Source organism: Emydura macquarii, unplaced genomic scaffold (genome assembly GCF_026122565.2).
Source record: "Emydura macquarii macquarii isolate MOO-44397 ecotype Brisbane River unplaced genomic scaffold, CSIRO-AGI_Emac_v2 contig_295, whole genome shotgun sequence".
Classification (NCBI taxonomy): Eukaryota; Metazoa; Chordata; order Testudines; family Chelidae; genus Emydura; species Emydura macquarii.
In genome coordinates, this window is record NW_027130432.1 from 11,990,166 (window position 1) to 12,003,063 (window position 12,898).

Consider the following 12,898-nt stretch of genomic DNA (forward strand, 5'->3'; position numbering starts at 1 on the left):
GGGAGTGACAGAGAAACTCACCGGCATAGTTGGAGGACTCAGCGATGTTCTGCGAGCCGGTGATGTGGTGCCAGTAGGCGCTCCGGGGCAGCATGGCGGTAGGTGTGCAGGGGTAGGAGTAGTGTTCCGTGCCCTTGTTCAGCAGCTGCAGCACAAAGACAGAAGAGGGTGGGTTCTATTTTAAACACCAGCCAGGACAATCCAGTTGCTGTCAGCTCCACAGAGTTAAACACAATTTGGCCAAACTGGCCAAAGTGGCATGAGCTGCACAGGCCTCTGACAGCAGCCACTGAGGTCAGCAGAGTCTGAACTCAGTTGTGTAGAGGCATCATCTTCTGTAACCCTGAGTGTCAGGTGACTGGGATCAGGAAAGGTCAATTTCTTCATGTGTCACCTTCTATTACTCGGGATCAGAAACCTTATCAATGGAGGTGGTGGTTGCTAAGGTTAAAGGTACAGAGCATATGAAGCCCCCTGAATTCCTCAGTCTGGAAGGGAACATGGCAGAGAACTGGAACAGGGGATGGAGGGGGCTGCAGCACTCCCAGATTCTCCTGGGAGCAAGTGGCATTGCAGGGAAAGGCTGTAATTCATGTGGCAGGGCCACAAGCATCAGAGATCCACAATACGTCCCAGTGGGAGCACAAAGGGGACTGCAAATGCCTAGACAGAGTCACGCAGCAATGTCCAGAGTGCTAGGACACATGCAACATCCCTTGGGAAAGGCACCTTGTCCTTAAGGAATGCAGTGAGACCACTGACCTTTCTGTTCCAAACCCATGAAACAAAACGAAGCCGCGTGAATTTGAATGGTTTGCAGATGGACTAATTAGAGACTCTGTTATTTGTGCCGTAGCTGATAACGAGGTTCAAAGAAGGTTACAGCAAGGAATGGACTAGATTTACAAAGAACTGGGGCTCTGCAGGGCTGGGGGGAACTGTATTCCAAATGAAGGCAAGAATAAGCAGCCAGAGAACTGAACTGCATCGGATTAAAAACGCAGAGCAAGGCTCCCCTAAGGCAAGGGTTAATTTCTTAGGCCTCTTCAAATATTTTGCCTTATGAAAGCAGCTAAACCTGGTCAGCCAATCAGGTCCTTCACTTTGAGGAGACATTCACAGCTGCCTGTTTTTATGAATGAAGATGTCCCCTCTCAGAGGGAAATAGCCCATGGACTGTACCAATCTCACTGCAGGGGGAGAGGGTGGACTGTGTTTTTCTCATTAAAAAATTAAATAGAAATAAAATTGCTAGTGCTTTATAAGGACTCACAGGGCTTCCCTTTCCTTTCTAGGCCTTTCCGTGTTGCGTGTCACTTTGTTATCGGATATACCTTCTTGCGTCTGGTACTAGGAAGAGGGTTTGCTCACTGGCTGGTTTTTACCTGTGGTTTGTGAAATTGTACTTGGTATTATCGAGTCAGCTCCCGAGAGTTCTGCACAGCTCCCAACAGAGGAGGCAGGGACGTGTCCCTGCAAATACCTTTAAGCGCTACACTGAGGTTAGGAATTTCAACATGCACGTCAGGAAAGAAAACCACAGCCTCTTTGTGACCCCGATTCTCCGCAGCACGGGAGGAAAAAAGAGTTAGGTGTTTGTTTTCATTCCCGTGACTTGAAGTTGCGGTGCTTTGCTGGATGAGGGCCTAGAACATTAACTCAGCCGCACGTATTCGTGATCGTTAGTACTCTGATCATGTGAGTGATCTACGTAGCACCTGCAAGGTAAGGTAATGGTACAGGGGGACCCTCGCCTTCTTCACTCTCTGAGCTTTGGACCCTGAATTTGTAGCTGATCACATCTGTAATGGTACAATTCAGGGTGCTAGATTGATTTGAAGTTACAGGTTTAAGTGGTAAAGAATAAGTCGGACCACCCGACAGGGGTATAGGACTAACAAGTGTGTCTCACTGATGAGTGTGTGTGTATTAGGTATATAGGTAAGATAAGGCAGTAACACAAGACCTACAGGCTTTAGGTCTGTAAAATAGGCAACTTTGTCCATAGAAAGTCTCAGGCCTGAAACAAGCTGACAGAACTAGCTGACCGAGGGATAACCCTATACCAGTAAAGTGTAAGATTACAGTACGAAGTGTGTTAAGTGCCGGTGTTCTAGAAAACACGCTGCAGTGTACAAGGTAATATGGCAAAAAGCCCAATAGTAACATTTCAGGGAATTCTGTAATAACCTCAAGTTGCTATGGTAACTCACTGACATAGATGTTAATGCGAATAAGGGAAGGAAGCGAGTAGCCGAGAAGAAACGGCGCACCCTAAAATGTACGGGGCGTGGAAGTGCAGATAAGAAAAGGGGGGACACTCATGCATGAATGAAGTGGGAGTACAAGAAACTCAGGATAAAAGGTGTTGCCTAATCTAAGCAGGCAGAGCAGCACACCCAGAAACACCGAGCAAGATGGCCGCCTCTGTGATCATCTCGTCCATCTCAGTGTTTCCACAGAAGAGGAGAGTCTGACATCCTTAATGCTGGGTATCTCTGTATGCGTTTCAGCCTTGGTGGCACTGCTCATCTGCTTAGTAAAACTCTTAATAAAAAGCCGTTGATAACTAGTCAGCATATTACTTGGGGTCCCTCTTCCTCGTGGGCGCCTGGAGTCTCCAATCCTAGTGATATTCCCCTGGGTGATTCTTGCCCTGCTAGTTCTGACGCTCATCATTCAGGAGCGTGAACCCTTGGCACAAGTCACAGTGGACTGAGACACCACTGCTGAAAACAAAGGCCACGTGTGTATATTTCTGCTGACCAGTAGCTCTGCTAACCCAACTCCCCATCCCATGCCCTGATTTCCTCCCCCGTAACCTACTGTGGCCATGGCGTTGGTTCACTCAGGACTGCCAGCCCCAGGTACTCACCCTGACATTCTTCTCCATCTCCAGCAGGACCCTCTTGTGCTGTTCTGCGATAGCCAGGGTGGCGCTGTGCACCCGCTGGTAAATCTGCTCTCCCTCCTGGGTCTGGAAGGTGTAGAGCCCTTCTCCTGCATCACACATCCTGCTGAGCAGGAGGACATCAATGTACAGTGTCACCCGGGGGTGTGTTCTACTCCCACGGCGCACACATGCTGCTCCTGCGATGCTCATGCACACACTCACATCCCCATTTACAGCCATTGACATGGCCCCCCAACACACACACACTATTCCTACACCTCACACGTGTGTGCTATTAACATGCACATGCCCCCTACTTGCAGATCATGGGCATTCATAAATGTACATCACACATTGGATCCACACTCACATCCCCCCCTCCCCATACACACAAACACACCCTGCAAACATTTTGTTTAAGTTGTTGCGGCATGGTTGCTGAAAGACACTATGCCAGAAGCAAAGCCAACTGCGGTTTGTTTAACAAAATGATATGGCTACATCTTTGCAAGTGATCGTTCCGTATGCGTTATCCTTTTGCCTATGAGAGCAGCACAAGGTTTTGCTCTATGGACCCAAAGAAGCCAGTTTTCTAGAGCATCTGAAAAAATGTTCTGAGGGATAGCTTTCTGCAGCACTCTCTCTCAGCCACCACCAGATATCCTTCTGCCTCCTACACCAACAGGACATGAAAGAGAACAAATAGATCCCTTTTTTTCCAATGATAAGACAGTACTATGGTAATTCAACAGGGAATTAAGTCTTTCTCCACCTTTAAAAATAAATAAATAGCCAAAGAGATTTCAGTTCAAGATTGGTAAAAATACACAAAAATCGGAAGTGGTAGAAATTAGTTTAAATTTTGACAATTCAGGATTTCCCCCCCTCCCCTTCACCCCCTTTTGCTGTTTTTTACTAGCTCTAATAAAAATCTAATAAGATGCTCAATTGTCTGAGTGTTTTTATGGCACCCGTCACTTGGGAATAGCAGTGCCCATAATTACTTATCGACTACCCCACAATAAGCCACCTGCTTTGACTGGTGAGGTTGCTTTTGGTAGGTTTCACATTAGACAAAAGTCACCAGTGGTGCTGAGCGTCACCCCTGACATTAACTTCTCCCTTGCTCACAACATGGCACTGGGAGTGGATCAAGGAAAGACACAAGAGGTACCACAATGTAGGAAAATCAAAGCCAAGTTTAGATCAGTCATGCCCCCCCCCCCCCCCACCTCCCATTCAATCAGGTTTAGTCCTCAATATGGGCAGCATGAGAGGCCAGCAGAAGCAGGCTTCAAACACAGAATTGCTTCCCCATCCCAAGCCAGGCTGTCGGGCCAGAATGGATATGGATTCCGCACATCTGGCGAGAAACACTGGGGCTCTCATTTCCAGAGAAGCGGAGCCACTTTCAAGGTCTTGTTCAGCTGGGGTTGTAGACTGACACTATTGGAAGTCAGGCCTATATGTCCAACACTGGCTAGTGATTTGGGATTCCCAGGGCCCTGGGTTTTAAGAGATGGGAGGATCAGCACTTTCTGAAAAATCAGGTCCCTCTATGGCATCTCAAGTTGGTCCTCTCCAGAGTCACAGCCCTTTAGCGAGATTCCCGTTTCCCAGGTAACTCGGATCTCTGAAACCCTACAGAAATGCTGGCCTTTGAACCATCTTTTTAAACTAGTCCCTGTGTAACACTGGAGCCAACTGGTCCACAAAAGCCCATTCAGCCACAGGCCCCTTGTGTGATCCAGGCCTTGAGTGAGACTGACGCGATACCAGAGCTGAAGGGCGCCAGTTTAAGTCTCCATATAAATAATTTGTTCCCTCTCAATTTGAAGGAATTGGGACCCACCCGTGCTAGGGGATGAAGCGAGGTGGACAGGATAGGTGGCTTGGAATAGTCACAAAGTGGATGGGGTGTTCCCTGAAGAATCACTGCCAGATTCTGCTGCCAAAGAAATCAGCAGCTTTTTTCTTGCAAGCTCCAGTTCAAAGGCCAGGGTAGGGCAGACTGGAGAGGATGAGGATTTCTCTCTCAATAAAAGCCCAGTATGATGAGTCAGCAGATGGGAAGGTCTAGTATGAAAGGAAAGATCATGTTTCTTTCCTCTATAGCAGGTAATTAGCTGGCTTCCCTGATACAGTCAGGCCTGACTGAGCCAAGTCTTTTTGCAAACTAAGTTGGTACAAATCTTCCAGGGGGAGGAAGCAGGGGATCATGCAACTCTGCTTGGCCTTGGAGACCCCAGTTCAAATCCTGCCACAGGTTGTAATTGACGAACATACTCATCACTTTGGTTTTAGTCCCCGAGCAAAATGTTTATCCCTATTGCAAAAACCACTCCTGCATGATTCATTCTCCTTTCTAGACAGGAGAGGCACAGGGCTGGAATGGCTGGCTGGAACTGAGGTGCATTGGCAGAGCTGTGTGAGGGAATCCTAACCTGGCTCCAGTCTCTCACCGTCCCTCACTTCCACAAGCACAATCATGACTCAGATTCACCCAGCATGTCTCTAGCGGCTCAGGGTCCTGGCCTGTCAGATCTCCCTCCCCCGCCCCCCCACTCCCATCTGCAATCAGACTGCACCGCTCTGGCATAGCTTGAGCACTGTAGCTCCCTGCCCGGTGCTCCCAGCAGGCCAGGCAGAGGTGCTGTGCAGAACGTGCGGCCTGTGCAAGGAGAGAGGCGCATCCTACCGGCCAGCCTCGAAGGTGAACCTGGTGGCATCACGCCCGTAGCGGCGCAGCGAGCACAAGGGCCAGGAGATGAGCTTGACCCGGGGGTTGTGCATGTCCCAGAGGTAGATATTTTCGTGGGTGATCTGCAGTTTACACTCCCCGTACACATCCAGGTTCGGGCAGGGCAGCAGGAACACGTTGAACCGATCTGGGGCGGGAGGGGAGATAGGCAGCTGAAACCATGGAAGGCACCATCTGTACAACCCCCACCCCCTCAGGGGGCAAGTCCAGACCCCCATCCGAGTGTGGACCCTCCACACGCAACCCCCACCCCCAAGGTGGGACAAACTCAGGGCCCCTCCTGCTCCCAAAGGAGGGGGGGCAGCCCAACCCGCTCTCTCAAGGCATTCCCCATCCTGGCTGCCATCCGTTCCCCCAGGGCAGTCTGCCAGGCGCCACGAGATCTCTCACCCGTCTGCTCACACTGCACCCCGGGAGCAAGGAGGTCGGGCTCCCCCAGGCTGATGTCGTTGAGACGCGCTCCTAGGCACTCCACGGACAGGGTCTTGTACCACTCCTCAGCCTCCAGCTCTGCAGGGTGCGAAAAGCCACCTGTCAGCACCTGCCCCCACTCGCATCCCTCGGCTCTCCCAGCACAAGCCAGTGGGGAAACACCACATTACACAGGACTCCCCTGCGCGCCTGCTTCCCCGGGCTAAATTCATCCCTTGCAATGTGTGCCCTGTTGATGCAGCAGAAATGCACCACTGATTGTAAGGCCAACGTGATCATCTAGTCTGCCTGTGTAACAAGGACCATTGGACTTCCCTGAATTAATTCCTGGTTGATCTGTTAGAAAACCAGCCCATCTGGATTTAAAAATGCCAGTGCTGGAGAATCCACCACGAGCCCTGTTAAATTACCCTCGTTGTTAAAACACGGCACTTTATTTCAAGTCTGAATTCGTCTCTTGTTAACTTCCAACCATTGGATTTCATTATACCTTTGTCTGCTAGATCTAAGAGCCACCTGTTACCAAATCTCTGTTCCCCCTGAAGCAAGCCCCACCCAACCCGGGGCTCAAACCCACCACGCTGAGCGTAAGCGCCCCATGCTCTACAGACTGAGTTGGCCAGGCTGCTGATCACAGCCCTCTTGTCCTTCTCTAGCCCCATTCATCACAAAGGATCCCAAGCACTGTCTGATGGGCCAGATCCCAGAGTCCATGCTTAGGAGAAACTTCCTTTGTCCTCACAGGCACTTGGTGCCCAATGGACATTTTGCCACAGGAAGGGCTAATAGCCAAGTGAGAGAGTCAGGATTTTGACCCAGTCCACATGGTAAAGTGAAATGCAGTGAAATGCAGCCACCTCTGGGGTGGAACAGGGCAGATGTTCTGCACCAGCAATACTACAGAGCTGTTTTCAGAAAGGGTGGTGGGAAATGATTTCTCCAGTTGAAAATCCGGGAAGGATTTTAGGTTGGCAGAAACTACTTTGGTTTGAATTTGACAGTGACCCCAGAATTAACACCCCTCCTCATGCGATCTCCAATAACTACAAGTGCTCAGGACCATGGGTTTTATACTTTACTCCAAAGACACTGCCCCATGGCTAAGGCTACAATGGTTTCATGGACAATTTCATAAGAACGGCCACACTGGATGAGACCAATGGTCCATCCAGTCCAGAATTCTGTCTTCCAACAGTGGCTGATGCCAGGTGCTTCACAGGGAATGAACAGACCAGGACAATCATCAAGTGATCCATTCCCTGCTTCCAGCAAACAGGCTAGGGACACTTCAGAGAATGGTTTTACATCTCTGCCTATCCTGGCTAAGAGCCACTGATGGACCTATCCTCCATGAACTTATCTAGTCCTTTTTTGAACCCTGTTATAGTCTTGGCCTTCACAACATCTTCTGGCAAAGAGTTCCCCAGGTTGACTGTGCGTTGTGTGAAGAAATTCTTCCTTTTGTTCGTTTTAAACCTGCTGCCTACCAATTTCATTGGTGACCCCTAGTTCTTGTGTGATGAGAAGGAGTAAATAACACTTCCTTATTTACTTTCTCCACACCAGTCATGATCTTATAGACCTCTATCAGATCCCCCTTAGTTGTCTCTTTTCCAAGATGAAAAGTCCCAGTCTTATTAATCTCTCCTCATATGGAAGCTGTTCCATACCCCTCACTTTTTATTGTTGTTGTTTGTTTCTGTACCTTTTCCAATTCCAATATATCTTTTTTGAGACGGGGCGACCAAATCTGCACGCAATACTCAAGATGTGGGTGTACCCTGGATTTATAAAGAAGCAATAAGATATTTTCTGTCTTATTATCTATCCCCTTCCTAATGATTCCCAACATTCGGTTAGTTTTTTTGCCTGCCGCTGCACATTGAGTGGATGTTGTCAGAGAACTAGCCACAATGACTCTAAGATCTTTCTTGAGCAGTAACAGCTATTTAGACTCCTTAATTTGTGTAAATAGATGGGATTAGGTTTTGCAATGTGAATTACTTTGCATTTATCAACACTGAATTTCATCTACCAGTTTGTTGCCCAGTCGCCCAGTTTTGAGAGATCCCTTTGTAACTCTTCACAGTCTGCTTCGGACTTAACTTTCTTGAGTAGTTTTGTATCATCTGCAAAATTTTGCCATCTCACTGTTTACCCCCTTTTCCAGATCATTTATGAAGATGTTGAACAGTACTGGTCCCACTACAGACAGATCCTGGGGGTCACCACTATCTACCTCTTCCCATTTTGAAAACTGACCATTTATTCCTACCCTTCGTTTCCTGTCTTTTAACCAGTTTGATCCAGGAGAGGACCTTCCCTCTTATCCTGTGACATCTTACTCTGCTTAAGAACCTTTGGTGAAGGACCTTGTCAAAGGCTTTCTGAAAATCTAAATACACTATATCCACTGGATCACCCCTGCAGCCCACGAACGAGGGGCGGGCTGATCATCATCAAACCCCCTTGTACTCCACAGCAGGCAGGTTCCTGGACTGGGCGGCAGGGTGGAAATCCTGAGCCAGCTCCACTGACATTCAGAACGAAGGGGTTTAATTAACGAAGGAGAATTAATCCTACAATCAGCACAGTCGCCCTTGGGTTATTTATGCCCAGCTCCAATTCTGTCCTTATGTTCTCCCCATGTTTTCACTGTACGCCAGATTTTTGATCAGCGGTCTTAGAGAAATTGTCCAGGGGAAGCAGGAGATTTCAGCAGCTGGCTAGGGACAGGGATGGGAGGGGTACCCAGACAGGTATGGGAATGGATCAGGTCTGTGGGATAAACATATTAGATGCTTGTTGCTGCTAAAATTGATCAGTTAACAATGTAGCTATTTAAATGGTCATGTTTAGCCTTTGGAGGTGACTCTGAGACCTAAAGAGAAGGTGAGGGGATTGCCCCCCAAGAGCTACGAGGTAAGGCTCTTGGAAGACTCAGGCAGACGTCAGCCAGTCACCCGCCGGGCATGTTTTAAAGCTGACTTTGCCACCGCAAGGCCCGCGAACGTTGTGCTCATCAGTGAAAACGGCGATTGTAGAGCACATTGCCGTGGCAGTCACAGGGGCCTTGATTAATAGCAGCCTCACTGTACAGACAGGGTGACAGGCACCAGAATCTCCAAAGAAATCTTCTGAAAGCCTGGCCTTGCGTGACCTGTCCACTGTTACAGAGGGAATCAGAGCTGGGAGGAGAACCTAGGCATCCTGGCTGCCAGTCCCAACCTCTAAGCATGCTTTCCCTCCCTTTCCCCAGCCCTGCAGCTTGCAACCTCCTCTGCCCCCAGGTCCAAGTCGACACACGCAGACATCCTCCTACCGGAGTCACAGGTGAATGTCCTGGCCGAGTCGTCAGTGAAGATGATGGCCACCGCCTGCCTCTTGGTCTCTTTCGGCAACCGCGTGATGCACTTCACGTTGCTGATCTCCGTGACCTGCAGAGGGAGACGTGCTCCTGAGCTCCGACCATCCCACCCCCGCCCTCTTTTTCTGCACCAAGGAACAGGGGCCCCCCCGAACGTCTCCCCTGCTTCGCCTGGCTCCTCTTGGTTTCTCCACTGCACCACTTGGTGGATCATTGGCACCAGACATTCAGGGGGGGCCTCTACCTTCCCCAGAGAGAGCCACAGCGGCTCTAGCCATGGCATGTCCAGAAAGCCACTTGGACATCTGTATTTCATAGCTACCAGAGATCAATTGCGGCAAGAAGCCATCTGGCCAGAAACCTGTTCTCCAGGCCCCCATCCTGAGGAATGCAGGCTGGGGAAGGAGGAGAGCAGCAGCAGATGAGTATGAGGTAGGAGAAGGGAATGGGGGACTAGGAGGAAGAGACAGGTGGGCCAAAGGAAAAGGGAGGGAAGGGTTGGCATTCAAGCAGCCCCACAACCTGATTCTGGGTGTTGTTCTCCACCCCAGTGTCAGGCTGGGTTGCAAGTTCTTCGGGGAACTGGCAGGGAAAGGGCCATGACACTTGGATCCTGCATACCAGTGTTCAACCATCACTCTGCCCAAATAATTCTGCACCGCAAAGTACTTTTGGCCAGCCCCACGTCAGTGTCGCTGTAACACGTGGTGAGGGAGCATTGGCTGGGGTGCGGGGGGGAATCTCCCGGCTCCTCCAGTCCCTCCCAGCCGGAGTCGCCGTGGGGAATGGGGTAAGGGTGCTGGCTGTGCGGGAGCTCTGCCGCAGCCCCAGACTCAGCGATTTTTCAGCTGCTTCAGAGCAAAGGGGCAGCAGAGAAGCAGGGACTCTCCAACCTTTGGGCATCCGCGCAGACACACCGACTTCTCATCCGGATACTTCTCTAGCCGCTGGGGCCCTTTACTGGAGGATTTCCTGAACACCAGCCAGCATCTCCGGTAGATCTGCCAGAGAGACACCAGCAAACTCAGGCTGCGGCACGCACTGAGCACCTGTGCCACTGCCCAGGGACTTCTCCCAGGAGGCATTTTACCCAGCGATCAAATGCCCCGACTGGGGTTTCTCTGCTATCACGAGCCCTCTAACAACATCCAACATGGAGCAGAGCAAGCGACACTCAGCACCTCCCTTTGTTGACCCTGCCTGGGGAATCGCTACAACCCTCAAGAAGGGGCAGTCCCGGATTACGGCTAAGCTCTAAACTTGAGCAATGACCCAACCTCGTTTAGAGCAAAACCTGGTGAAAACCTCTTGTGGCGAATCCCTGCTTGCTCCCTATCACGGGTTAGTCCAGCTTCTTCTAGGACAAGAGGGAGAGCCAAACAGCAGCTGCCGCCACCACGTGTGTTATGGCCACATCTGTGTCAGTCTGAATCGGTACGCTGGGCTCAGACACTACAGGGGCTGGGGCCCTAGACAAGACAGTCAGATCGGCCAATTGATCCAATGAGAAAGGAACGGACACACAGTGCCACCACTTTACAGAGGCCAGTTTTATGGCGCCCTGCGTTGCAGACTGGACCCTAGATCGTAGGGAATGGCCCTGCAGGGGTTTGGGGATGGACCAGGGAACCCAACAGATTTCCATCTCTAGCATCTACGAGGGAGTCGTACACGTTGCTTTCGCGGGCCAAGGTGCACGCCCAGTCGCAGAGCAGCACACGAAGCAGCAAGGGGCCGCAGAGAGCTCCCCTGCCGGCGGCACAAATGGGCACAACGTGGGCCTGACTCTCCTCCCACTCACACCAGTGGAAATCAGCCTTTCCTGGTTTGCTGACTTCACCAGAATCCGTTGAGTTCTGCCCACGAACACCTACCACGTTCCTGGACATGTCGGAGCGGCTCAGCGGCAGGGTTCAAAAGTTATCGCACTACAGACGAGACAAACAAACACCAGCCTGAGCCTCCATGGCTGGTGAACTGGCCCTCGCCTGCTCTGCAGCCATCCGCACCTGCTGAGCCAAAAGGCCTGGCCCTCCGGCCGTTCGCTTAGCTACTGCATCTAATCCCAGGGATTGTACACAGCACCCATTCCCGGTTCAGCAGTGGCGCCAGCCGCCGTGCCAGAGCCAGTCCAGAGGGTGGCAAACTTCCCCTCAGCGGTGCCCAGCCAGAGCCAGTCCAGACTGCAGTGACCACATCTCCTCACAAGTTTGGCTTCCTATAACAAGGCTTGCTCCACACCCACTGTGGGAGGCAGCACGACATGCAATGCAAATCCTGCACTGGAAGGATGAAAGGCTGCGTGAAACAACCTGGTTTCTGGGCGGCCCAGACACAGGGAGCCGAGAGTTGCAGCTTTGCAGACACATACCAAGCCCCCTGGGAGCACAGCGGCTGCTTGGCACGCAGCACTTCCTCCCAGCCCCTTCGCCCAGCCCCGCCTCCCGTGAATCTCCAGCTGCTTCTGAGAAAACATCTTTACTGAGCTGTCGGGGAGAATTAGCCCCAGTGCAGATCTCAACGCCCGGGACACCCCCAGCCAGTGAGGCTCCGAGAGCCAATTTGCGGGGCGGGGTGGGGGGGGAGGCAACGTGGACTTCTGACAACTCCAGCGCTCCCAGTGGGCCAGAGCTCGGGCTCACAGGATCTGGGCCTTAGTGTTTCTTGCCTCCAAGGCGGGTTTGTCCCTCACACATCTCCATCTGCGGGGTGTCTGCAGCACTGGCACCTGGGGAACTGGAGAAGAGGAGATGACAGGAAGAGAAGCCCCTTTCAGATGGTTCCCCACAAGCAGCTGGTGCCTTTAGCCTGGCTCAGTGTCAGAAATGGGGAACAGCCCACTCCCATTGGGGCTACAGAAAACACAGCGATACCAGAGCTTCTGATGCTAGTGTCTGTCTGGACACCGCTGGCCCTGGCCCTGCAGCAGCTGAGCGCCTCACACACGTAATCAATGTGCCCATTTTATAGGTGGGGAACCATGGCACAGATTAAGTGACAGAGCAGGGAACTGATCCCAGATGTCCCATGCTGGTCATTTCCTCTGGCCCTGCTGGAGCCAACAGCATTGTCCTGCCACTCCCAACAGGCAGCCGGCTCCTCTCAGCCTTTTATTTTAAAGGAGAAAAAAAAAAAAGAAAAACCATCAGGAATGAACTAAAAGCGAAGGCTACATGAGAGAGAGCACAGTGTGTGCATCACGCTACAGCTGGACAATGATCTAGGCTGGACACAGGCAACAGGTTCCCCGGCTCAGAGAGTTTCCTCTGTATAGCTCCACTTGACAGGCGGTATGCTCCTTTGAAAGGAGGGTCTTTGCAACATACTGGCTATGGAAATAACTTACTGTCGGCAGAAGCACATAGCCTCCTTCAATCCCACCCGGGAGGCACCACGAAACACCTTCTCAGGAGAGATCAGAGCCATCCACTCGTTGTAATCCACA

The 12,898-nt window shown here is 51.2% G+C and overlaps 1 protein-coding gene across 2 annotated transcripts in view; it reads right to left on the bottom strand.

The window, feature by feature from the left end:
- DOK4 (docking protein 4) overlaps positions 1 to 12,898 on the bottom strand; it is a 40,955-nt gene that overhangs the window by 3,146 nt on the left and 24,911 nt on the right. The window contains exons 3-8 of one of the 2 annotated variants that reach the window (XM_067552299.1): positions 10,347 to 10,454; positions 9,409 to 9,523; positions 6,045 to 6,164; positions 5,592 to 5,781; positions 2,876 to 3,014; positions 22 to 145 (exon numbers count right to left, since the gene is read on the bottom strand). In XM_067552299.1, coding sequence (XP_067408400.1) covers positions 22 to 145; positions 2,876 to 3,014; positions 5,592 to 5,781; positions 6,045 to 6,164; positions 9,409 to 9,523; positions 10,347 to 10,454 — 796 coding nt within the window. Of the gene's footprint in view, positions 1 to 21; positions 146 to 2,875; positions 3,018 to 5,591; positions 5,782 to 6,044; positions 6,165 to 9,408; positions 9,524 to 10,346; positions 10,455 to 12,898 lie in introns of both variants that reach the window. The other variant, XM_067552290.1, reaches the window with a different exon arrangement.